This window comes from Bubalus bubalis, chromosome 2 (genome assembly GCF_019923935.1).
Source record: "Bubalus bubalis isolate 160015118507 breed Murrah chromosome 2, NDDB_SH_1, whole genome shotgun sequence".
NCBI classification, from domain to species: domain Eukaryota; kingdom Metazoa; phylum Chordata; class Mammalia; order Artiodactyla; family Bovidae; genus Bubalus; species Bubalus bubalis.
The window spans coordinates 27,862,379-27,890,048 of NC_059158.1; the positions used below are offsets into that span (position 1 = coordinate 27,862,379).

Genomic DNA, 27,670 nt, shown 5'->3' on the forward strand with positions numbered 1-27,670 from the left:
ATTAGGCCCCCACCAAGTGGAAAGAAAAATTCAGGGTATCTCAAAACTTTAATTGTTCCCAGTAATTTCAGGAAATCAGGGTAAACAAACCCTCCCCAAAAGTCAGATGGTTCTGTGAAATCTTCCTAACTCATAAAAGCTAAACTCTCAAAGACTAAATGACTCATAAGCACCTTCTAATGTATTACATTGTTTGTTTTTGTTTATTCTGAGGCAGTTTAACTATACATTTGCAGCCGGGATAAATCTGTTCAAAGGCCGAGTTTTCCTTTGATTTCCAGTGGCATTTTTTTGTGTTATGTCAGAGAACAGCCAGGCTAATCAGAAAATGATCTAATTCCTCCATTTATTTTATTTTTTAAAAAGTCCTCCATTTAAATTAATAAATTAACAAGGTTAAGGTATTGCACTAAAACTATAAACTGACCTTGACTATTCCATGCTTATTTGCCTGAGAAGAATGGGATTCTTTGTTTTTATATCTGTGAACTGCCATCGCCTTTGCTCTTTGTGTTCCTGGTCCTTTTTCACTTTTTTCCTTTAGGTGACTCACAAGTCTTTGTTGAATGCCTCCCATGTGATGTGTAGGAGGCCACAATGGTGAGCAAGATGGAGTGCTCTTTGACTTCATGAGGTCTTATGGTCACTGGGTGGTGTCAATCAAATGACTAATTAATCAAGGAATATGTTCCTTTTAAAATAATTGTTACCAAGGAGAAGTATCTTATGATTGTTTTTGTGTTCAAACTCCCCAAGAAGAGATGCAATTGGTTGGGTGAGGCCTTATTTTGTAGAGAACCACCTGTAGGGGGAGCTCTTATGCCAGGTCCACTGGGAGGATCCTGGACCATCTCCACCTGTAGGTGGCCATTCCTGGTTCAGACAGCTTTCATCAGCATAACATGCCACTCAGCACTTAGTGTGAAGATGTCTGTACTAAGGACTCTTTGGAAGGACATTGTGGGTAGCTGATATCTGGGACTTTTCAGCAGGGGTCAGTTTATCTGGGAGATGCTTCACTTGGCCTTTCAATTGCAGCATGCTGGATGAATAGAAAGCTGATGCTTCACAGAGTTGTAGAATTTTAGTAAGAGAAGGAACCCCATAAAGTATCCTATCCAACTGCCTCATTATACAAATAAGGACATGGAAGCCTAAAGATTAAATAGTTTACTTAGTCACATTCAGTGGTTGAGCCCAGATGAGGACTCAAGTTTCCAACTCAGGCCAGTGTTCTTTCTGTTATACCATGTAAACCCTAAAGTGTTCAAGCTACCTTTTTTGGTATATTTTAATTTGTGAGTTACATTAAATTTCTTATATATAGCCAATTTTTGTAGCTTATATAGATTGGGACAGAAAACTATCCTAAGACCCAGGGAGTCATGGAACTAGTATGTTACCATTTGTTATATTCAAATATTTATTATTAATATGGTTCCAAGGCATTGATTGATCTCTATCATGTGGGATATAAGCACAAATGTCAAAATTAAACTATGGCATGTGTATTTTGTTGAATGGAGAGCTCTATGAAAAACAGTAAAATGTTTGCAATATCAAAAATTCTTTGACAAAACAAGAATGGAATAAATAATGGAGTTCCATCTATATGTTCCCATTAAAAGATTCAATGAACATATAATGCAGAAAATATATTTTGGGTTTAGGTGTTCTGCTACAGAGTCTTTTAGCCTTTTATTTCGTTGAGGACTTAACCTGTGTATAAGACTGTGCTGGTCATCGTGGGGACGTTGGAAACTCCAAGGAAGCAAAAATTAAAGTATGTATGGGGCAGTGTTAGGAAGAAGCAGAGAAAGTGGTGCTGATGAAAGCTGTTGCATAGTGCTTAGTCAGGTTGGGGTAAGGATGTATGCTCATCTGGGTCAGGATGGTACCCAGTTTTCTGAAGACCCCATACAGGTCTTTAATGCTCCTCTGACGCTGTGACTTCACTGGTTTTCTCTCGGTGTCCATGGTGCTTTATAAAAGACGAAGGAGAAGAAAAGGGTGAAGCAACTCACATTAGGGGAAAGTAAAAATATTTCTGAGGAGCTTTTACCTCAGCTATGTTGTCTTTTCAGTGGGGTCTAATTGCAAATATTGTTGACAGTATTTACAAACATTCAGATGATTGGACAGAGAAGGAAACGGCACCCCACTCCAGTGTTCTTGCCTGGAGAATCCCAGGGATGGGGAAGCCTGGTGGGCTGCCATCTGTGGGGTTGCACAGAGTTGGACATGACTGAAGTGACTTAGCAGCAGCAGATGATTGGATACTCTTTTCCTAAATTTGCCCTCCCTTTCCCCACAGATCAGGTTTATTTCCTTTCTTCTGGCTTTGAAATCTGTCAGCCTTTCTCCTATTTCAAGTCAATCCATCCCTTCTAGCATCTTTTGAACTTTATTTTATCAGCAAATGAAGTTAACCTCTCCATCATTCCTGGCTTCTTCTGTTCAGTACCTCTCAATTAAAAAAAAAAATCAAAACAAAATTCATAGACACTGAGTCTTCCACAAGTTGACATTGCTTCTGCAGACTTATCAAAAGATGAGCCTTCTCTTGATGCAGAGCCATAAAAAGCACTGTTTATAATAGTCAGGACATGGAAGCAACCTAGATGTCCATCAGCAGATGAATGGATAAGAAAGCTGTGGTACATATACACAATGGAATATTACTCAGCCATTAAAAAGAATACATTTGAATCAGTTCTAATGAGGTGGATGAAACTGGAGCCTATTATACAGAGTGAAGTAAGCCAGAAAGAAAAACACCAATATAGTATACTAACGCATATATATGGAATTTAGAAAGATGGTAATGATAACCCTGTATGTGAGACAGCAAAAGAGACACAGATATATTGAACAGTCTTTTGGACTCTGTGGGAGAGGGCGAGGGTGGGATGATTTGGGAGAATGGCATTGAAACCTGTAAAATATCATATGTGAAATGAATCACCAGTCCAGGTTCGATGCATGAGACAGGGTGCTCGGGGCTGGTGCACTGGAATGACCCAGAGGGATGGGATGGGGAGGGAGGTGGGAGGGGGGTTCAGGATGGGGAACACATGTATACCCATGGCTGATTCATGTCAATGTATGGCAAAACCAATACAATATTGTAAAGTAAAATAAATTAATTAATTTTTAAAAAAAGGAAAAAAGAAAAAAAAAGAAGCTGGGTAAATGAAGGATTAGATGGCAATATTTGGCTTACATAACGAATTGGAGACCATTTCAAGTGGTGACTGTTGTTAACTGACAAATTTGAGAGGGAAACGTTGGTCTTGAACAGTGTTCATGTACTCCAGTTTTAAGATAAGTCTAATGTATCTAAAAAGTAGGAAGACAGATCAAAGGCTCAGGATCTCAGATCCTTTCCTCAATAAGTGTTTTGCATGATCAGACCTAATGTCTTTTCTTCCTCACTTCTAGTGTACTCCTAAGTCTGCTGGAATTCAAGTGGTTTCCACCTCCAGCAGTCCACTGACACTCTCTTCCTCTTGATCACCCATGCCCTGGTTGTCACATTCAGCAGCCACTTCTTATTCCTTCTCTTATTGGAACTTTGCTATTAACAAGATCACTTCTACTCTCTGGACATTCTTTATTTCTTAGTCTTCCAAGACATTCCTCTCTTCTGGTTCTCCATGTATATAGCTGATAGCTTTAACTCTTTAGGCTTCTTTTCCTCTCCTCTCCTTTCTGTATTAAAAATAGTCACCTGGAAACCTGATGTTAACTGTATAGACATCTCATAACTGCAGGAGACTAAACATGTCCTTCTCTATTAAGTGTTCTTATTTTAAGGCAAGATGGTATAAAATAATCAAATTCATTCATCATAACATTTCTTAGAATAGCAATTTCAAGATTTAGTTTGTTCAGTTAAAGACAGGTTTAACCCTCCCATAGAAAAGAGTGAAGATGACAAAAATGAAGAATGTTTCTAACGTGTGGTACAAAATTGAAACAACTAAGGGTTTTTGAGGCTTGGAGTAGGGTTTTAAAGAACCTGATCATTGCCTGTTTAAAATATCACTGGAAATGAGAACATCTCTTTCTGTTTTGTGGTGTCTGTTAGTGGCCACCTCAACAAATATCCCCATCCTATCACCATCTGGGTATTTAGAGTATAGTACTGGAAAGAAAACAAAATTGAAAAGAAACTTAGAAAGTTTCTTTGTAAGAATGTATTATATTATTGGTATTTATAAAATATTTCTCTTTTTTAAATTTTATTTAAAAAAATGTATAGTTGATTTATAAATTTATAGTTGATCTATAGTTTCTGGTATACAGCAACATATTTATATATATATATTATTTTCTTATGCTTTTCCACTATGATTTATTATATAATAGTAGATAAATATAAAATATTTCTAAAACCCCTTTCACAATAAAGTTTGTTCCAAGACATCGCCTGGTTTCCATGGTGTGGGATATATTTGTGCTAATTAAATTGTCTAGGATTTCTACTTGACCATAATCCATGTATTTTTAAGTTATCCTGGGGCCCTAATTAGACCATAACCAGCAGGGAGTTGGGTTCATACAGACAAAATAGTCAGGTGTTCTCCATGGTTCTGACCTTAGGCATTTTGTCTTTCCACACTGTAGTCCCAAGGAGCTCTCACAACCCATCCTCAGATTTTCAAATATGGCCTCTGGGCCAATGATGCCAAGATCCATCTCTCAGATTCAGAGTTCTTTCCCATCCTTCAGATTCACATCCATGCCCTGCTTGCTGTGCATCTCTACCTGGAGGCCTCAAAGACACCCCAAACTTTAAATGGCCCAAACTGATTTAATCAAATGTGGGTCTTAATGGGCATCTCCACCAGGTACCACCTATGCTGGAAACCCCCGGCTGACCCTTGGCATTTTTGTTACCCTTCCTGCTCTGACCTCTGGTTGTTTTTCTGGCCCTATCACCCGCCTCTTTGCGACTGTGTGACTCAGCAATACCAGATTGCTTGTATTCCTTCCACATAATCTCTCATTTCTTGCCATCCATTGTGTTCATCCCTCTAGAGGGCAGACTCTCAGTTCATATCCTCACCCCCTTCACCTCATTGGGTCCTAAGCCTTTAAGTGCAGCTCAGATGCTCCGACTCCAGGAAGCCTCCCCTGGTGAGGTCTCACTGCCTGCCTTGGTCAGGTACCATCAAAGATAATTCCCTTCAGAATTCTATCCCCCTAGTATTTACTTACATACTTACACAATGTTAGTACCTCCTGGGGGGCAAGCATGACATTTTATTTCTTTTTGCACTATTTCACTGTTTTTTTAGGACAGTTCTGATAGAGGAGGCACTCATTATTTATGCTTATGAAGTTAGCAAGTACTAGAGGAGATTCTTTCTCTCATTATGTAAATTTATGAATCTCCCAGAAAATCTGCCAAGTAAAATAAGAACTGAATGTAAAATTACAAGTTATATGATCTAAATTACATAAAAATGCTGAGAGATTCTGGAAGGAAACACAAATAAAAGGTTAATGGCAGTTATCTCTAGGTGGTGAGATAGTAGGCAATTATTATTTTTCTTTTTCTTTCTGTATTTGCATTTTACAAATGGCTCATGCTAAACATATGCTGTGCTATTCATAATAAAGGCAAAACACAAGTGTTTAATTGCAAAAGTAGAATACATTTTCCCTTCAAGTGGAGGTAATCCAAGGATTGAATAATTACTTATTTTATACATGATAAATGTTTTCATTAATATAAATATCTGAAGGCAGCTTTTTGTGGGAAGTGAAAATGTCACCAGGATCTTAATATAAGGATAGAATTTGCAAGTTATCATAGTGAGTCAGATTTTCATCATTACCCTTGTTATTTTCCTTTTGTTTTCTAGCTTCTACCTCTGTACCAGAGTCAGTTTTAAAATGGTCCCTCCCTGAAGCATGGGAAGGCGTGGCTGAGGGCTGGGGAGGACACAGCGGTGCCAGTCCAGGCCCTGGGGAAGACGTCCTGATTTTATCCAGTAAGCGAAACAATCCATGGTGTGAATAATCACAGATAGACTGAATCAGGCCAATCTGGGAATTATCTGTCGTTTAGATATTCTGAACAACACAGTAAAGAATGTGAAAATAAATAGGCAATTATGTCTACAACCTTCTCTTTTGGGTTATTACAAGAGAGGAATTTAATAACCCAGTAAACCCGGAACAGATAGTTCCGCCTACCTTCATTAAAGGTGGGGTAAATAGCCCCATGCCAAAAGGAATTAGACTAATTCACTAACTGGATTCTTTTTCTAATATATCCAAGAACAGATTTATAGAAAATTTTAGTGTTCTTATATTTGAAAGACAAGGAGAGTATGGAAAGAAGCAGTTTGTAAATGCCTCCTGCTCTTTTGCATTTGTGAATCTTTTAAACATGGGACTGAGAAATGACAAGGTCTTCTATTGCCATGGTTTTTCAAAGATGATAGGCAAGGAACAGATAAATAAAATAGAAAAGCAACATTCTACCAATCCATCATCTCTCCAGTCTCTCACCTATCTTTTCATCAATCCATCTGGTGGCTTCAGATGGTAAAGAATCTGCCTGCAAAGCAGGAGACCCGGGTTTGATCCCTGGGTTGGGAAGATCCCTTGGAGAAGGGAATGGCTACCCACTCCAGTATACTTGCCTGGAGAATTCCATGGACAGAGGAGCTTGGCGGGCTATAGTCCATGGATTCACAGAGTCAGACATGACTGAGCGACTAACACACTTCTACCTAGAACTCTCTTTTTGTTTAAATAAGAAGGGAAAGATGATTCCTCAGATATACAGATTTACGCATCATACTTGTAAAATTCTTCTTTCTTAAGAGAGAATTTTTGAAATTCCCAGAAAATTTTCCTAGCCTGAGAAGAATATTCTTCATAGAACAGATATAGTTTCTCTAAAAGACCTATTTCCATTTATGATTTAATTTGAACTTCTAAAGATAATACTGAATAAAAGAGGATCAGTACTTGAAGAAGAATATTTGGTCATCTGTGAAATAATAATATGCTAAAATATTAAACAAGTTCTTCCCTGTAGCTCAAATGGTAAAGAATCTGCCTGCAATGCAGGAGACCCAGGTTCAATCCCTGGGTCAGGAAGATCCTCTGGAGAAGGGAATGGCAACCCACTCCAGTATTCTTGCCTGAAGAATCCCACAGACAGAGAAGCCTGGAGGGTTAGTTTGTGGGGTCTCAAAGAGTCAGACACAACTTAGTGACTAACACACACACAATATTAAACACAGGTTGACAACTAACAATATTCAGGAATCATTCTTCATATATTAACTGATTTAATCTTCATAATAATTCTGCAATACAAGTAATATTATCATCATCCCCATTTTTACTGACATAGAAACAGGGGCCCAGGGTGGTTAGGGAACTTGCCCAGGGTCACACAGTTTGCAATTCAGCAGAGTCAGGATTTTGACACAGGCAGTCTGTCTCAAAGTCCTTATTCTTAACCAATCAAGTACATTCCCTTTCTAAAAGGACCGCTGCTGCTGCTGCTAAGTCGCTTCAGTCGTGTCCGACTCTGTGTGACCCCATAGATGGCAGCCCACCAGGCTCCGCCGTCCCTGGGATTCTCCAGGCAAGAACACTGGAGTGGGTTGCCATTTCCTTCTCCAATGCAGGAAAGTGAAAAGTGAAAGTGAAGTCGCTCAGTCGTGTCCGACTCTTCACAACCTATGAGTAAACAAAAAGAGTGGTGGTGTTGTTTGCTTTATTCATGATGGGACGAGAAGGCAGAAAGATCAAAACATACTGACCACCTTCTGGGTATTGGTGGGGTGCATATGATACACAGAGATGAGGGCTGGAGGAGGGGGCTGACCGATACAAACATAAACTGCTTATTATCATCCCACCCCCTATCACCCACCTCTCTCCATGGAGGATGGAACTTTTTGAATAAACAAGCTCATGAGTCATTCCTATACGGAAAGGAAAAATCTGTTCTGTCTCAGCCATCTCTTTGATGAATGTAGCCAGTGGATTGGCCCTGGGCTATGGTTTTTCCCACTAAGCAAGCTGTTTCCCCCACCCCAAGCAGGAAGCACAAGAAGCTTTTGAAGGTTGCCAAGCTTTTAGTATCCTTTGGGACCTTTATGCTGAGCGACAAGCAGTCTTTGCTTTCTTGCTTGGCATTGCTGTTGTCTGTATCCACTGTGTGTCCTGGTTTCCCGGTCCCTGGCATTCTCCATCTTCCTTCATTCCTTTCTTCATGGTCAGCTTGTAAGATGGACCCAAATTCTTCACAAAGTTGCTCTTAAGGAGCACAAATCAGTGCTTTGGAAAAAGGCGGGGGTGGGGCACAAATACGGGATATCTGAAGTGTCTCCCAGTTGGTCCTTCAGCATTATTGTAAAAATGAAAGTTAAGATTTTTAAAACCTACCATTATTGTTCATTATTTAGTTTCCAATTGGAAAATAAGTGAATGAGAACAGATTTGTAATACATAATAAATGAAATCCTTACTTCTTATTGCCTCTCTCCTCTAAAAAGCCCTGTCTGTTGATAATTCTAGAAAATTATCTGAAAGTGGCCAATGTTTGAAATCTGTTCTGTTGAGGGTCTAATGCAGGAGCTCTGATGGATTACTTCTCCCTTTTGATTTTTGGCAAACCCTGATACTTTGACCTTTGATGGCCCCTAGGGTTGAATTGACCTCCTCTTTCTACTTGTGGTTTTACCGTCTTGACCTTTTTCCTGGCTGCTCTGTTTTCTTTCCTCCTTTGCTTCCTCGAAATCAAGAGAGTTTGTTCATTCAAGTCTGGCGCAAAAGAGACACCAAGTATTGCTTGAATGAAGCACACGGTCTCCAGGCTGCCGTCTGTAATTTAACACCAGAACTGAATCTGTGGGTTTCATAGGATTGACCCAGGGCAACTGCAGGATTATACAGGTCTATAGAAAATAACGCTTTCTCCTTTGAACAGAGTCCTAAGAATTAAGATTTTCCTGATGATAATGATGATGGTCCCAGCAACTGTAATTTGAGTGCTGGGTATGTGCTAAGTGTTCTACATGGATCTTCTCAGTTATTCCTCACAACTACTTTGAGTTGGATCCCGTTGTTATCTTCTTCTTCTTTTTTTTTTTTTTTTTTTTTTAATAACTGAGGGATTTAGTACCCAGAGAGGTAAGTAACTTCCCAAGTTTCTGCCAGATAACAAGAGGAAAGGCTGGCAGAGGGAAGCAGACAGTTTGATTCCAGAGCCTTACCTCTTTACCACATATATTTTAAAAAAACTCACCATTCCTACTTGCTCTGATACACTCAGATCAGACTCTATATTATACTGAATTTATACCTCTCTACTTACTGTTTCCATTGTTCCCTTCACTTTGAATTAAAAAATACTATTTATTGAATACCTGGCATCTGTCAGATATTCTCCAGGACGCATTCAATCTCACTACATTCTCATTAGGCGCATACACGTAGAGAAGCTGGAAAAACTCCCCAAAGAGGTATCTGATGCAATGAGCCATTGGTGGAAGTACCCGCTTTGCATCTGGTAGCAAGTGTAGTTCTAATTCAAGTTAACATTCCTTTTCCAATTCAGTTTAACCAACAATAACTGAACACTCACTGTGTTCAAGGCACTGAACCAGGACCTCTGATCAGCTGTGATCTCAAGCAGCTGGTAAATTAGCTGGGTTGATAAAACACATACTAAAGTGTAATAATAACAACACGCAGCTGTAATGAACAGAAGTGTTTAGAATCAAAGTGTCTTGGGTGAGAAGAGAGCTGGCCTCGCAGAGCAAGAGGCATTTGAGGAGGACCTTGATGGACGGGGTGAAAAACTGAAGGCCAATTATGAGGGTGAACTGGGGAGGAAGCAGTGCTTTAGGAGATGCAGGATGGGCTTTTGACTAGGATAAACCTGGGTTCACATTCAGATTCTGACATTTACAAACTGCATGATATGGGACAAGTGTAAACGTTTCCCACGTTCACTTTCTGACCACATGAGGGCTATAATTAACACATCATCATGTTGAAAGGATTAAATGAGATAACGTCAGCACACATGACCACTGTATGGAGTGTTGGCGATAATGGAATCAGAGATGAAAGCTGTGGTTTTTAATGTGTCAGGTGCTCTTTTCTTTCATTTTTCCATCTGGCTGCCCCTCTTGGCCTCTGGTATTAGCGACACTTTGTATTTGCTTTCCAATGGCTTATTATTTAATTTTCACAACATCCTTGGAAGCTAAATAGGTAATAACTATTATTACAGTAAAAACCCATTTTTACATAATACGATTTTAATGGAACTGCTGATTTTACAAAATGAAAGTGACTGGTAAAGAAGATTTAAGTGATACTTTTGAACCTCTAATATAATTTTATGATGTTTTGTGTATTTTAATTCATTAATAAAGGAAATGTGTAGAACATTCCCATCATTATTCAAATAGAATAGCATAATTTTTCAATAAAATTCTTAGGGTAAATTGCCTATTTCCATTTTCTGGGAAATCAATTTTATGGAATGACCTCAGACCCATCCTATTCCATAAAAATAGGACTTTACTGTACTAATAAAAGATATCACTATTTTAAGTATGGTACCATTTTCCTTCGAGGCATTCTGTCTTTATAGACGTTGGATTTTGAAAAAGCTGTAAATTCTTCTTGGTGGTATTATGGAGTGAGCTGAAGTCATCGTGAAGAATTGGCTTTTGTAGTTTAGTTTATGATGACTTTGCTTCACGCAAACAAGTATATCTGGTTGTCTTTGCCATCTAAATACTAGGAGAATTGGTCTAGATGTGTTCACAACATCTCACAGAGTGAAAACGAGTTCTAATAAGCCATGCAAATCTCAAAACTTCACGAATGATCCTACTAGCGTGTACTCCAGGTTTTATCCTGAACTGACCTGTGAGGATTTGATGCTTCCAGTTCTTTCTCTGAAGAAGTCTCAGCCACGACAGGATGACACCCAGTTGACACAGAGCAGGCTTAATGAAAGGAAAATGTGTTATAATTCTAAGGGGCAGGATTCTGTTCTGAAGGGTACAGATATGATATCATGTAGCCTCCAGCATGATTTTATTTTTGCGTGTATGTGTGGTAGAATTCACTGTGTTCCATTTTCCCGTATTACTTTGAACTGTCCTTATTTGAAGAGATGAATGGGGAAGTACTGGTTTTCTTTCATAATAGTTCCTCTGTTTGTCCTGATTTTCAATACTTGGGTACTTTAAATGGCAGTGAGGCTCATCAAAGTCCTGTGATGTTCAAAATCAACAGTGCTTAATGAATTTCCTTGTTAAACCGCAAGGCATTAAGGTTGGAGATATGAGTTAAGATGACCACAAATCAGGAAATAATTTTTTCTGGGGAAGAAATTTTTACAAACTGTTCTAAGTAGAGCATTATTAGTTTGATTTACTTATTTTTCTTACCTGAAATGAAAAGTAGTTTAGGGTAAGATGTTCATAATACAGAGATTTGGGTCTGCAACGTCAATCAGAAACCAAATACTATAAATACCAGTGTTGTCTCAAATAGTTTCAGAATTCTGGTATTTTTTCAGTTAGATCAAACAGAAAGGCACACAAAGAATCACCCCCATATATTCTGGATTGCTAGCAAGTGGGAAGGGTGAGTTAATTTAAACTTGAGTTACTGGGGTTCTTTGTATGGTGGATGCACGTCTTCACTATGCTGATTAAAGGAGTGTGAGTGTTCTGGAAATCTGTCATTACTTAAAAAGCCACCTAGAAACTTAATAGCTTAAAACATACCTTTTATTTTGTTCATAATTTTGTGGGGAAGGGCTAGACTTGGGATCTTCATGCTGGAGTCTTTCATGCATTGCTGTCAGATTATGGTTGGGCTCATCTAAGGTCCCAGCATGTCTGGGTGGCCCGAGAGAGGTCACTCATGCAGCTGGCAGGTGACCCTTGTTATTAGCTGTGAGCTCGACCAGGGCAGTCAGCTAAGAGAACTCAGTTCCTCTCCACATGGGTTTCTATGTGGTCTTGGGTTTTCTAATAGCGTGGTAGCTGGATTCCAAGAAGGAACATCCTAAAAAGGAGTTCCCTCCAAGTGAGCAGTTAAGTTGTTGCTGTTCAGTTGCTTAGTCATGTCTGATTCTTTGTGATTCCATGGACTGCAGCATGTCAGGCTTCCCTGTCCTTCACTGTCTCTTACAGTTGGCTCAACCTCATGTCCATTGAGTTGGTGATGTCATCTAAGTGTCTCCTCCTCTGTCACCCCTTCTCTTCCTGCCCTCAATCTTTCCCAGCATCAGGATCTTTTCATGAGTTGGCTCTTCATATCAGGTGGCCAAAGTATTGAAGCTTCAACTTCAGCATCAGTTCTTCCAATGAATATTCAGGCTTTATTTCCTCTAGGATTGACTGGTTTGGTCTCCTTGCAATCCAAGGGACTGTCAAGAGTCTTTTCTAGCACCACAGTTCGAAAGCATCAATTCTTTGGTGTTCAGCCTTCTTTATGGTCCAACTCTCACATCCATACATGACTACTGGAAAAGCCATAGCCTTGATTATATGGACCTTTGTCGGCAAAGTGATGTCTCTGCTTTTTAATATGTTGTCGAGGTTTGTCATAGCTTTTCCTCCAAGGAACAAGTGTCTTTTAATTTCATGGATGCAGTCACTGCCCATGGTGATTTTGGAGCCCAAGAAAATAAAGTCTGTCACTGTTTCCATTGTTTCCCCATCTATTTGCCATGAATTGATGGGACTGGGTGCCATGATCTTACTTTTTTGAATGTTAAACAGGTAAAAGACCAGGAAGAAAGCTACACACCTTCCAAGCCAGACTAGCAGACTGAGAATATCATGACCATCACACTCTCTTGCTCAAGCAGGGCACTAAAGCCTGCCCAGGTACAAAGGAGGAGAATTAGGCTGTACTTTCATTGAGAGGAATAGCAAAGAACTTGCAGCTGTCTTTAATCTACCACTGTGCATGTGTTTATGTATGTGAGTGCATGTGCACGCATGTAATTAAGAGCAGATGTACCTGACTTAATTCAAAAGGTTTGAGTGTTTAGGGTCTTGTCAATTTGTGCTGTCTTCTCTCTCTGGGCAGACATTATTTAGATTCTGTTGGCTTATGTGAGTCAGAAATTGAAGAACACCAGGAGACAGACTGGTCAAAGGATTTTAGTTTATTCTCTACTATCTACCATGCTGGGTGTTATGATATTGCTTCTTCACTGTCCCCAGAGTGGGGTTCTTCAACCCTTGAACATAATTAGAGCCCTGATCTGGGATTTCTCACCCTGAGATGGCTGAAGGATGGCAGTGTTGGGCTGCAACCTGTGTCCAATTCTCTACATGCACGACCAGAAGCCTCTTCTTGGGAGAGAGGGGTGCCTTGGCATGAGGGCAGAAGTAGAGCATGAGTGTGTTGAACATTTTGCTTCTTTCAGGGCAGAAATTAAATGTCTGCAAGGACAACAGTCAACATTTCCTTTACCGTATTTAGAACCTGAGTGTGAAAGCTAATTCTTTAAGATTGTGTGGGGAAGAACAAATACGATTTCAAGAGATACTTGACACAGAAATTTTAATCAGCATTATTAGAAAATAAAAATAAACAAGTAAAAAGAAAATTTGAAACCAGAGATCCAAGGATCTTTAGATAGTGTATTCATCTCCTTCTTTTAGGCAGTTTCTTGGAGGGGAGCGCAGACCTCTGGGAACCTTGCCTTATGGTGAAGGGTGTTGAGGCTATGTCCTTCCCTCAAGAAGGAAATATCAGGATCCCAAACTCCTTGGGGCAAGTATTTCTACTGACCTCCTCAAATAGTTACGAAAGGCTTAATGTAACCTGACTTTTCATATATTCAGTTATTTAAGAATATACCACAGAAGCTTACTATTTAAGGCAATCTAATGCAAAATCCTTTGCAATATGGTATCCTTGGGTGAATTGAATGATTATCAAGCAATTTAGTTTTATTTGAGGCATTTTTCTATGGATTTACTTGTATTAAGTAAACATTAATATATATGTAAAATATGGATACATGTTAATAGAATTGTTGAACTGGTAGGGAACTTAGTGACACTCAGATGAGCTAAAATAATGCAAGTGGTCTATAAATTGTAAAATCCTATGAACCCCATTATTATCATTATCCAAACGTATATGAACTTTTGTATCAAGGATAAGAATAGGATTTCAGTTTCCTTGTTTTCAAACCAGGGTTGCAAATTGTCTGCTAAAATTTATAAGAAAGAAACTGTTGCTTTATTTGCTGTATTTTAGATAATTTGTGTCCTTCAAATAGGTTTACTTTTGAGAGACATTCTTGAAGTCTAGGGAGTTCCTTTAAGTTGGGAAGACTGTGATTCAAACGGCTTTTTACAAATGAGTAACACTGATGCCCTGACTACCAACCCAGACCTGTGATAGGGCATGCTTGTCAGTGCTGGAAAACCAAGAGTTGAATTTTTTTTTAAAGTATTTTTCCAGCTGTATATTTTTCCCCATAAAAATTAAATTTCAATTAAAATAACAACTGAGATTTTTAAATTTCCCGCAAGTGAGAAAAGGAACATAATAAAAATATATTAAAATAAGTTGATATCCTTTCTTGAATCTCAATTTATCAGTCTGTTTGACTCAGTCACGGCACTTGTTTCTGGACTAATTAGAACTCACTTAGAATCTTCTCTCAGGACCCAAGTCATGTAGCCCCTGACACTCTTTATGGCTTGCTAACTTGCTGTAACTAATTGGAGTTTCAGTTTAATTGAGCAGTTTTCAAACTCTTTTCTGTCCTTACTCACCTAAGAAGCACACTCATTGTCATAGTCCATTAGTATTAGGATTATAGCACTTTTTTAGGAGGGCGCATACTTCTCCAGGGTCTTCAGATCATAATTTGGGTAGGGGGACTATCAGCAAGTATGAAGTGTGTAGGAGACTCAGGGTTTATTTTGGTACTTACCCCACCCACAGAATCACTACTTTTATAAGTTTACAAACTCCCAACTCCAGTCTCCCAGAAGTGTGACCCTTCTGGACCTTTGGGTTCTAATTCTTCATCCATTCATCAATTGATGGACACTTAGGTTGCTCCCTATCTTGGTAATTGTAAATGCTACTATGAACACTGGGTGTGTGTATATTTTCAAATTAGTATTTTGTGTGGCCTTTTTTTAAGATATATACTAAGGAATAGAATTGCTGGGTCATACGGTAGTTCTATTTTTGGTTTTCTGAGAAACCTCCATACTATTTTCCACAGTGGGTGCACCAGTTTGCATTCCCACCAGCAGTGTATGAGGGTTGCCTTTTCTTCACAAGGGAGGAAATTAAAAGAAATAAAATTTGTTAAAACTAAAAGCAATTAGTTACTCCCTGATGAGACAGTAGTAACACTTCTAGTGTGGCAGCCCAGTTGTCCATATACACTTTGTTTCTAGAATATGGCCAAGTGTTCCAAATTAATAGGTTATATAATAAGCTTAGTCTAACAGAACTGGTCAATTTGTATAGCTCAGTCAGTCTGGGAAAATAGAACAGGCTATTTTCTCTAAGGTAACATTATCATTTCCTAAAGGGATACAGTATTACAAAAATATAAATCAACACAATAGATGCATTTTTAATAAAAATTTAGACTGTATATAATTGTTAAAGTGAGTTTAGTTCTGAAGGTAAGAATTTATGGTCATATTTTTAACAGGCAATAGTAGCCCATCTGAAGAAGGAAATGGCAACCCACTCCAGTGTTCTTGCCTGGAGAATCTCAGGGACAGCAGAGCCTGGTGGGCTGCCGTCTATGGGGTCGCACAGAGTCGGACACGACTGAAGCGACTTAGCAGCAGCAGCAGCAGCAGCCGCAGCCCATCAGAGTACATTGGTGAAGTCCGTTCAAATTCAGAATAGTGAAAGCAGCATCCAGAGATTTTGATATTTACTTTGGGGTGTTGATCTTAGGAACTCATCTCTTTAGAGTCATTAGTAATTAGAGCGACAGACTACTCTGGTTTATCCAGAACTGAGGAGTTTTCTGGGACACAGGACTTGTAGCGATAAAACCTGAAAAGTCCAAGACAAACCAGAACAAGTTGGTCGCCTTACTAAGAAATCAGCTTTCAAGTTCTTAACGACCCCGTAGTCTGTTATCTGCACGGCCACAAATTTGCTGAGAATTAATGAAATTTTTCCTTGACTTCAATGCAGAAACCTATATTTTTACCTTGCTTTATTCCCCTAAGAAATTTGCCTAGTGGAATTAATATTCTTTGAGGAGACACAGGCATTTCTTACAAGAGAAGGGGACCTGAGTGCTTGCATATGTATTTTACCTCCTGGTTGGGGCCAGGGAAGTTGAGCCGAGGAAGGAACAGCTGCCTACGGGGCCCTTAATCTAGAGCAGGGCTTTTTTCACTTGCTCTAATCGAATTACTTCTTTTTCTCTTTACTTTATGGTCTGTTTTCCATGCAGATATTCTTGGAATGTCGAATTAAATAATTCATGATTTCCCAATTATTGGTTCAGGTATAGTTGCCATTTCTTGAATTGATTATACTTTCTGGAGGGAGCTTTCGGAGTGTCTTCACATGCAGAGCTTTAAAGATAAGAAGTTTGCCCATTAGAGGTACAGCCCAGCCAGAAGGGCTGGACGAGCACAGCAGTTCTCTGTTGACCCTTGGGGGTCACCACGCTTTTACGCAACCCAGGGTTTCTGAACTACTCGTGTGCCCTTGGTTCCTTTAGCAGTCTCATGAAGCCTGGATCCAATCTCAAAATAATATTTTTAATACATAAAAAAGAATAGGCTTATAAAAGAAAGCAGTTATGTCGATCCAGCTATCAAAATACTAAAAATTGAATTTGTGATGTGATAATATATATGCTTCTTTACTAGAACATTAAATAACACTATCTAGTTCTGTGCTAATTACTACCATAATGTCGATGTTGCCATTGTAGATATTCTTCAAAAAGGGCTGCCATAGATCCCTTCTCTCCTTGTAAATGTATTCTGTTCCTCACTGGGAGAAGTAGGGCCCAGGTCACAAGAACCTTTGCATAAGAAGACCATTTTGCCTGGATGGCTGTCTTGCTATCAAGATGCTCCCTTTTGGGGCAGAGTCCTCAGGCCATGGGACTTGAACCCTGTGGGCAGGCCATGTTTTTCACACTGGTTGGCAGGCTTGGATGAGCTCTATTAGTAGCTGGCATCGATTTCCAGCCATATAAGTGATCTCTCTTGGATGTCCAGGGCTTCCTTGGAGCCCAGTAATGAGGTCTTACTGGTAACTCTGATGGTTTTTTTTAAACTTTATTTGAAAACACATTAAAAAATCTCTTGTTTTACACTTATGTGAATATTTCTCAGAATTTATTTTTTTGTATTCCGGAATGTTCCCTTAGAAGGGAGATTCCTATGTTTGACTTATTAAGAGTCCACATAGGCCCTGAGGAGTTCACTGCCTTCAGGCTGTCAAAGAGAGTGAGAGTGATTAAAACTCCTCCTCAAAGTGACCATTATAAACTAATAACATTAACAACTGCTGTAGAAAATATGCAGAAAGTTACGAAAGCATATACCATCAAGACTAGGACCAGAATGATGTGATTCTACCTAGGTTAACCATATTGTAAGGCTAAAACAATCATTAGATATTACCTTTTAATGGCACCCCACTCCAGTACTCTTGCCTGGAAAATCCCATGGATGGAGGAGCCTGGAAGGCTGCAGTCCATGGGGTCGCTGAGGGTCGGACACGACTGAGCGACTTCACTTTCACTTTTCACTTTCCTGCATTGGAGAAGGAAATGGCAACCCACTCCAGTGTTCTTGCCTGGAGAATCCCAGGGATGGGGGAGCCTGGTGGGCTGCCGTCTATGGGGTCGCACAGAGTCGGACACGACTGAAGTGACTTAGCAGTAGCAGTAGCTGTGGTAAGTTTACCCAGAATTTCTCAAATTGTTTCCTATGAAATTAGCTGTTTATAAGCATCACACATAATGTCCATGGAATTCTCCAGGCAAGAATACTGGAGTGGGTTGCCATTTCCTACTCCAGGGAATCTTCCCAACCCAGGGATCAAACCCAAGTCTTCCACGTTACAGGCAGATTCTTTACTGTCTGAGCCACCAGTGAAGCCCATAAGAAGGATACCAACATCAAATGACTTGGGGAAATTTGGGACTAAACACAGAAAAATTATTTCTTGCATCTGATTTTTTCAGAGCCCTTTATATGATAATATAGATTGTGTAATTTCAAGGGGGGATATAGCATGTACTGTTTCTGAAAGATATTTAACCCTGTAACTCTTTTATTCACAGAACAGCCAAGAGTTTAGGGAAACCCTCTGAGTACAAAGTATTCTTACACTTAACATGACATTTGAAACAACCCTATGAGGTTAGGCATCAGTTGTATTAGATAAAGCTAGGTCTTCTGTGAGTAACAAAGACCCGAAAGTAGGAGTTTCTCTCTCTCTTATGTCTCTTTTGTCTGTTCTGTGGGATCAAGGACTTGGACTCCATTTATTTTTTTGCTCCAATATGTGCTGTTTTTCCATTCCCAAAGTTACTCTGTGGTCCAAGATGTTAGCTGGAGCTCCAGCCATTGCACCCACATTCTAGGCAGCAGGCAGTATGAAGGATTCCACCTCTAAGTCACATGGCTGAATGGTCATAACTAACTGAAACGTAGACTGCGAAATGTAGTTTTTTTGGCTAGGTGACAATGTATTCAGCTAAAAACTGGAGTTCTTATGACTAATGGAAAAGAAAAGAGATACTGGGAGACAACTGGTGGTCTCTGCCACAATTATCTCTCACTTTATAACTGAGGAAAATGGACTCCAACAGGGATGCCCGAGTAAGAGTTCAGAGACCATGGTGAGAGCACAGATTCAAATATAGGCCTCCAGACTCCTTGAGTCTCTCTAGTTCATTACAAAAATCCCTACTTAAACAAACATGTAGGAGGGATCCAAATAGAGCATTTCAAAGGCTGTGATCTAAAGGGTCATGGTGATATAAACAGATACACCACCATAAAAGAAAGGAAGGGATATCTGTTTCTTAGAGGTATATCCTCATATTTGGAAATTAGTAACACTAGAAACAAAAACCCGTAAGTGGGATATGACTGTCCTTTGCTGTGGGTGTGTTATTAATGCATTATTGACCAGGGGGTTTGGGGGAAAACTAATGCCTGTGGCTGGCAATTTTTATTTTGGCTGACCAAAAATTAATTCTGTTATTTCACTAACACCCTGAGGGTTATTGCATTCAGTAGTTACACTGGACACACCTGTAAAGTCTTCTAATTTTCATAAAATGTTGTCTTCACTTCACTCTTTTGTGAAGGCAAAGCATTCTCTAGCACCATGTGCATTTTCACTTTCTGAATCAGAATCAATCATTAGGGTTTTTTTGTCTTTTTGTTGGTCTGATATTCACATAGTCTGAATCAGAACTATATTCTGAAGAACCATCATCTTCAGAGACACTAATATGTATCGCTTGGACAATCAGAGACTTTTATCTACATAAAATTCATCAAAAAACTCTTCTTTCCTAAAACTTTTGCAATGTGTCATTTTTGAAAATTTTACATTTTTAATATACACAAGGTTGGAGCAAAACCCCAACAGAGCAAAATATGAATGATAAAGACAATCATAAGGTATAGAATGAACTCTTGATCAATTTTAAGCCCTAACGACTTTGCAGGGTGATGTTAATTGTATCAGTCTCTGAAAACATATTGATATGTCTCTGGTCAGTGAAATTCCAGTAACAAAAGATCATTGATATGTCTCCAGTCAGTAATGTTTTAAGATTAGTATTCTGTTTGTCAGGCTGCCATGAGCTGCAGGACCTGCACTGTGTCTGACAGCTTGTCCTCTCTTTCCTGCGTTTGTCCCATCAGTGATGCTCTGTAAGCCCTGGATCCCATCTGAAGCCATCTGTTTGCTTCTCTCTATTTACATGATAACATCACCTGATGGCAAGTTAGTGTTTGGATAAAACAACACTGGTCTTACCTGGACTGAGCTGGGTTTTTGTCTGGTTTAAGGACAGTGGGCTAACCCCTCTGCCTGCATTTCTCGTGTTTAGGTGACAAGCCTGCTGCACTGTACCAGGACTGGCTGGACTGTGTGCACAGGTGCAGATGGCAGGTGAGGCTCTGTTGTCTTCCGGCACATGATGAGTACCAACAGGAACCTCTCATATTTGTGTTCCTGGGTCCATGATAGCTCTGGAACAGAGGAGATGTTGTCTGCGTATGTGTTAATGAATGAACAGTGAACTGGATGGAATACTGATGAATCCTGGACCTTCTCTTCCATTCATATTAATGGCATCCTTGCTAGACTTGTAGGAATGATTTTTGTTGGCAAAGTGAGACGGAGGCCTTGAGGTGGTTGCTCAGTGGACATGGCTCTAACTCTGAATCAGAGCCTTGACATTGAAGCCAGGTCCCTTTCTCTCCTCTTTGCCCATCATAAGATGGGAGGTGGTGTGTGGACATACTTTGCTCTTGAGAGACCTCTAGGGGAATGTGTCTAGAGTAGGGTTTCCTCCCATATGTTCTGGCATTTAGGATTCCAACCCTCTGCACTGTGGGAGTTTTTCTAACTAAAACCCTCTGAAAAATGGAAGTGAGCAGGATGTTATGAAGGTACAAATCTCCCCCACCCCACCCTTTTTTCCTATTCTTGTATAGTTGATTTACAATGTTTCAGGTATACAGCAATGATTCGGTTCTCTCTCTCTCTCTCTCTCTCTCTGTATATATATATATATATATATCCTGCATCCTGTATACAGCATGGGTGCTCTGTCCTGTCTGAATCTTTGCAACTCCATAACCTATAGCTCATCTGTTCATGGAATTTTCCAGGTAAGAATATTGGAGTGGGCTGCCATTTTCTACTCAGGGGATCTTCCTGACCCAGAGATTGAACCTGTGTCCTGCATTGGCAGGCAGATTCTTTTACCATTGAGCTACCTGGGAAACCCATATATATATATATATTCTTTTTCAGGTTCTTTTCCATTAGACGTTATTACAAGACATTGAATATAGTTCCAGTGCTATAAGTAGATCTTTGTTGTTTACCTATTTTATATGTAGTAGTGTGTACCTATTACTCCCTCCCTCTTTCCCCTTTGGTAACCATAAGCTTGCATTCTATGTCTGTGAGTCTATTTCTGGTTTGAAAATAAGTTCATTTGTATCATTTTAGATTCCACATACAAGTGATATCATATGCTATTTGTCTTTGTCTGACTTACTTCACTTAGTATGACAATCTATAGGTCTATCCATGTAGCTTCAAATGGCGTTATTTCATTCTTTTGTTATGGCTTAAACATGTACCATGTTTTCTTTATCCATTCATCTGTTGATAGACATTTAGGCTGCTTCCACATCTTATAAATAGGATTTACACTTAGCAATGCTACCTCTGGTAAGGAAATACACACATGCACCTCCGATGTAGAGTGGTTCTCAGACTGCTGACTCTTACATCCTTTTGGGGGACAACTAGAAAATTAGCTCCTAGAGGTACAGACCTGTCTTTGAGAACCCAGTGTTGTGGGGATATGAGGCTTCCCTGGTAGCCTCAGGACACCCTCTCACTCCTTAGGTGAACTATCCTGCCTGTAGCCCTCTGACATTGCCCAGGTTGCTTTCATTGTGCAATAATGGGGACCAAGCACTGGCTTCATCATTTGTGTTATTCTTAATGCTCATAATGACCACGAGTTGCAGAGGGAAGGGTGTCAGTTGCTATCATCAAGTCATGATCTGTTGCCTTAATCTTTTATCAGCTACACAGAAATTACTTAGGCTTGATTGTGCTATAAATCACCATCCTTGATTTTCTTCTTGTCTTTTTATTCATTCAGTTGGTTTGCTTTAATGAATAGCACTGGCATCTATCTACATGCATGCACATGAGAGTGTCCGGGAGGTCGGTCTAGGTATTTGTTAGCTGCCTGATGCAGTGGCTTCTGAATGGGATATGAAAGATAATCCATCAAAGAGCACATAGAACATATTGACATTTATTCTATTTTTTTTAATCCTATCGTTTGAAAGTTTTTTGTGTGTATGTGTTATTATGTAGATAATATTTATTACATTAGTATTCAGTTCAGTTCAGTCACTCGGTCATGTCCGGCTCTTTGCGACCCCATGGTCGCAACATGCCAGGTTTCCCTGTCCATCACCAACTCCCAGAGCTTGCTCAAACTCATATCCATTGAGTTGGTGATGCCATCCAACCATCTCATCCTCTGTCATCCCCTTCTCCTCCTGCCTTCAGTCTTTCCTAGCATCAGGGTCTTTTCCAAAGAGTCATTTCTTTGCATCATGTGGACAAAGTATTGGAGTTTCAGCTTCAGCATATTCAGGACTGATTTCCTTTAGGATGGACTGGTTGGATCTCCTTGCAGTCCAAGGGACTCTCAAGAGTCTTCTCCAACACCACAGTTCAAAAGCATCAATTCTTTGGTGCTCAGATTTCTTTACAGTCCAATTCTCACATCTATACATGACTACTGAAAAAACCATAGCATTCTAAAGGAAATCAGTCCTCAGTATTCATTGGAAGGACTGATGTTGAAGCTGAAACTCCAATACTTTAGCCACCTGATGCGAAGAACTGACTCATTGGAAAAGACCCTGATGCTGGGAAAGATTGAAGGCAGGAGGAGAAGAAGATGACAGAGGATGAGATGGTTGGATGGCATCACTGATTCAATGAACATTAGTTTGAGCAAGCTCTGGGAGTTGGTGATGGACAGGGAGGCCTGGCATGCTGCAGTCCATGGGGTTGAAAAGAGTTGGACAGGACTGAGCAACTGAACTGAACTGATACTTTATTGTAATACAACTGGCCAATATATTGATTAAAATGTTTCCTTCTAAAACAAAGAAACAAACAAACCATAGCATTGACTAGATGGACCTTTGTTGGCAAAGTAATGTTTGCACTTTTTAATATGCTGTCTAGGTTAGTCATAGCTTTTCTTCTAAGGAACAAGTGTCTTAATTTCATGGCTGCAGTCACCATCTGCAGTGATTTTGGAGCCCCCCGAAATAAAGTCTCTCACTGTTTTCATTGTTTCCCCATCTATTTGCCGTGAAGTGATGGGACCAGATGCCATGATCTTAGGTTTCTGAATGTTGAGTTTTAAAGTCAACTTTTTCACTCTCCTCTTTCACTTTCATCAAGAGGCTCTTTAGTTCCTCTTCACTTATGCATGGCTGCCAACAATCTGGAGATGACCAATGCCAGCCTTGTCCTTTTCAAGCGTGTTTCATCCACAATTCCTCACCCCTTTCAAGATGGAAGCCCATGTGAAAAGCAGTTTCCTGTGGGAAAAAATACTAACATACAGAATCTGGCAGAGGTGTGGGTCGGCAGTGGCTTGCACCAGGGTCAGGGGGCACTGAGTGTGGCCGTGTGTGCAAGGAACCTTTTGAAGGAGGTCGCCATTCTCTTCATTACCTCCACCATAGTTTGGCCTCAGGTCAAACAACAGGGAGGGAACACAGCCCAGCCCATCAACAGAAAATTGGATTAAAGATTTACAGAGCATGGCCCCGCCCATCAGAACAAGACCCAGTTTCCCCCTCAGTCAGTCTCTCCCATCAGGAAGCTTCCATAAGCCTCTTATCCTTCTCCATCAGACGGCAGACAGAATGAAAACTACACTCACAGAAAACTAACCAAACTGATCACATGGACCACAGCCTTGTCTAACTCAATGGGCCACCCAAGACAGACAGGTCATAGTGGAGAATTGTGACAAAACGTGGTCCACTGGAGAAGGGAATGGCAAACCACTTCAGTATTCTTGCCTTGAGAACCCCATGAACAGCATGAAAAGGCAAAAGCGTAGGAAACATTAGTTTTACATGTACATAATTCATCAATAAATTGATAAGTAAATAAATAATATTGAGAATACATAATTAAAGTTTTGCTCATATAAAGAAGGACTATTTGGCATTTATTTGAATTTTAATACCATATTGTTTACTGACTATACTAAGAGTCCTCATTATTTGTACTGTGCTGTGTATGGAACACGTCACTGTCCCTCTATATGTATATTGTTTTGTATGTTTTAGAAATTAAGTGACAAAACATAAAGTTAGAATTTTGACTTCAGAACCAATTTGATTTTGAAAATAGGTTAGCCTTTATGAAAAATTGAAAAACCTAGTCATTGAAAGCAACAATTTTCAGTTTTCTGAAGGCCTGGCCATAGGTATAGATTATTCCAGGGGCTCCCCAAAGCCTTCACATTAAATCTCCATGTCATTAGTTTGGATCACAGGGTGTTTTTATGATTTGGCCTCCTTGCCTACTTGCTCCCAGTGTGTCCTGCCACCCAATCATATGCATCTACTTCCTGTTCTTGGATGAAGTCAGCTCTTTCTCCCCTTAGCTCCCTTATACTTCCTGTTCTCACTGCCTGGAACTTTCCCACCTCTCTATCCCACTTCTCCTCACCCTCTTTCCCACCTTAAGACTGCCAGTTGTTCCTTTCTGTCTTTGAACACTCCACGGAGTGTTACCACGTCCAGAAAGAGTCCCTGAATCCCATTTGATGTAATTCTCTTTCATCTGTGCTCCTGCAACACCTTGGGCCTATTTTCATCATATACCCTTTTTCGGTGATTTACTATTTATGTTTATGTTCCCTTGATGACAGAGGCCATATCTTATTCGACTTGTACCGATGAGAAGCACGTGATGAGAAGCACATGATGTGGCGTGGAGCCGATGCTCCATAAACGCTAGAGTGGGTGACAGGGAGTGAGAGGCAGGTACTGCCTAGTTGGTTTCTGCTGAAGTTTCTAGGGGGTTTGAAGTTGAAGGGAGAGCTGTCATGTCAGTCTGAGTATCTTGACACACAAAGGGGAATGGAGGGTGGTGCCAAGAATTTTAGCAACTGACTGGACGGTGTGGACCTTGTCGGGGAGCCCTGGTGGTCTGCTGCAGTACCCAGCCTGGGACTTGAACTTTCAGCGCCAGGATTTATTCAGGTTCCTTGGGCTGGAAGCTTACTCTTTGTGAGTCCTGCTTCCCACAACTAAGAAGATTCTCTGTGCAGGAGAGCGCGGGCTCATTCCTTGTGCTAATGGAGTTCTCTGAACTCTTGTGTTCCCAGTGGGTGCTCTCATTTCTCTTCTCCCCTGGGGAGCCGGTGGCCTTCATTCAAGCTCCTCCTCTGCACAGCTTGCCTCCTCCCCACACCTTCCACCTGAGCCGCTGATGGGCCTCCTGTGGATCAGCACCTGAGGACCTGCTGGGCCCGGTGTGGCTTGCAGAGCTGGAGCTCAGAGCTCTCTGGGGGTTTACTGTCTCCCCAGCCCACAGGCCTCCCGTGGCTTAGCATCTAGGCGGTTAACACACCTCCTGTGGTGTCAGCTAGGGAGCAGCTTGAGCATCTTCTGTTTGCTGGGAAATCATTTCCGAGGTTACCTTTTCTCATTTGCATAGTGTGAATGCACCTGGTTTTGTTTCTTTTCTTTTTTTGGTGAAACTACAAAAGGAAGAGGAGATATAAGAAAATGTCAACACTTGCTTATAGCTGTAACATTGGCTACAGCAAAGGGGCCCAAGTTTTGCCGTTTGGTAACTAGTGTAGGCCTTTATCATGATGCTGGTGAGGAAATCATTGCAACTGGGGAAATAGGAGTAGGAGTAGATCCAGTGTCTTTCTGTATCTTGGTGTATGTAGTAATACTTGGTGTGTATTTAATGATATCTTACGAGTCTGAATGAATTAAAAAGGCTTCCCACACATCTTAAATTATCTTATTCATCTGGAAGTGCCACTTCAGAGGAGGCTTTCGGCAGAGCAAGCTGGCCCTGCAGTTCAAGTAGAAAGGGAAGGAGACAGTTAAAGGGTTTTAAACTGTTAACGAGGGCTTTTCCATTTTTCTGGGAAAGCAGCAGTTTGCATGGAAATCACAGCTTTTATACATTAAGTATGGTTATGAGTCTCTTCTCTAAAGCTGTGTGAGAAATGTGGACTTTTTTCCCCAAGGGAACGAGGGACCAAAGGAGAACTAGGACCAAAGAGGCATGCAGTTTCATGCCAAGGTTTTCCAGGTAACAAAGAAAAGAGAGAGAGACTGGTCAGTACTCAGAAAATAGAGGATTTTATTGATAGAGTTTTGCCATACTGTGCTTACCTCAGGGCTTCCCTGATAACTCAGTTGGTAAAGAATCTGCCTGCAATGCAGGGGACCCCAGTTCGATTCCTGAGCTAGGGAGAGCTGCTGGAGAAGGGATGGGCTACCCACTCCAGCATTCTTGGGCTTCCCTGGTGGTTCAACTGGTAAAGAATCTGCCTGCAATGTAGGAGACCTGGGTTTGATCCCTGGGTTGGGAAGATCCCCTGGAGAAGGGAAAGGCTACCCACCCCAGTATTTTGTCCTGGAGAATTAGCCACATTCAGAGAGGACAACTTTAGTGCCAGTTTTTAGAAATTCTCCTATTTCAGTTTCTCTTCTTTTCCCATCCTAATTCCACCATAGCCCATCACAGGCAAACCCAAATCACACGACATAATAAGAACCATCTCAGCACCTCAGTGCCAAGTTCTGGCCCTACCTTTACTAGGCCCCAGATTACTTGAATAATAGTAATCAGAGATGCTGGGTTAAAACCAGAAGGTCATAAAATATCATCAGCAAAAATAATGCAGGAAACAGGAGAGATATTCAAATTTAATTTTTTGAGCCCCTAAAGGAATACATTATGTAAATATATGGGGATAGAAACACGTAACACATCAAAGATATTTAGATCCTTCATTTGGTAATAGTAACAGTAATTACAATATTGTGTTATAGTAGTGCTACTGGTAAAAATACCCTCACTTGTATAATAAGATAATCAAATGAGCTCAGTATTTTTATGTGCCAGTTATTGTGTTAATATTATTTTATCTCACTGGAACTTCACATTCTATGCATAAGGAAACAAGATTGAGACAGAGGTTCTTAACCTTTAGCATGCATGAGATCAACTGAGATGGTTATAAAATACTAATGATTTCCATTTTGAACCAATTAGCATGAAAATATGTCTTAAGTATTCATATGGACTTTAAAAAATTAATAATACCTTGGCGATAACATGTCTGTAAAAAAAAAAAAAAATCCACCGCATCCTTTTAAATGACTACATACTATTCCAGAGAAGAAATGTAACATGATTTATTGAACTACTATGTTACTGATGAACTCAAGTTTTTCCCACCAATTTTTACAAGCAATATTATAGCAAAATTATTCATACCTTATTTTATGAGTGGGCAAATTTCTCTGGGCTAGTTGATTTCCAAAGTGGAGTCCATAGCCCACCTACCCTTGAAATCACTGGGGCACACTCACTGATTTTCAGTCTTTTGAATGTATGGAGCTTTCCCTCACTTCATACTTTTCATATGTACTACTTTCTCTGTCTAGAGCATTCTATCCCCATAATATTTTGCAATTTTCTTTGTTAGCACTTAGCACTATTTTGTGCCTATGTAGTTATTTGTGTGATCATGTTTAGATGTCCATTTCCTCCACAAAAACTTAAGTTGCATGAGATCAAGGCCTTTGTCTCTTTGGCT

General features: G+C 40.1%; 1 protein-coding gene across 4 annotated transcripts in view; it reads left to right on the plus strand.

The window, feature by feature from the left end:
* The window catches only part of PKHD1 (PKHD1 ciliary IPT domain containing fibrocystin/polyductin), a 445,850-nt gene that overhangs the window by 244,759 nt on the left and 173,421 nt on the right, over window positions 1–27,670 (plus strand). For all 4 annotated transcript variants that reach the window (XM_044929073.2, XM_044929075.2, XM_044929078.2 and 1 more), the window contains one exon: window positions 5,874–6,002. In XM_044929073.2, the coding sequence (XP_044785008.2) occupies window positions 5,874–6,002 (129 nt within the window). The remainder of the gene's footprint in view (window positions 1–5,873; window positions 6,003–27,670) is intronic.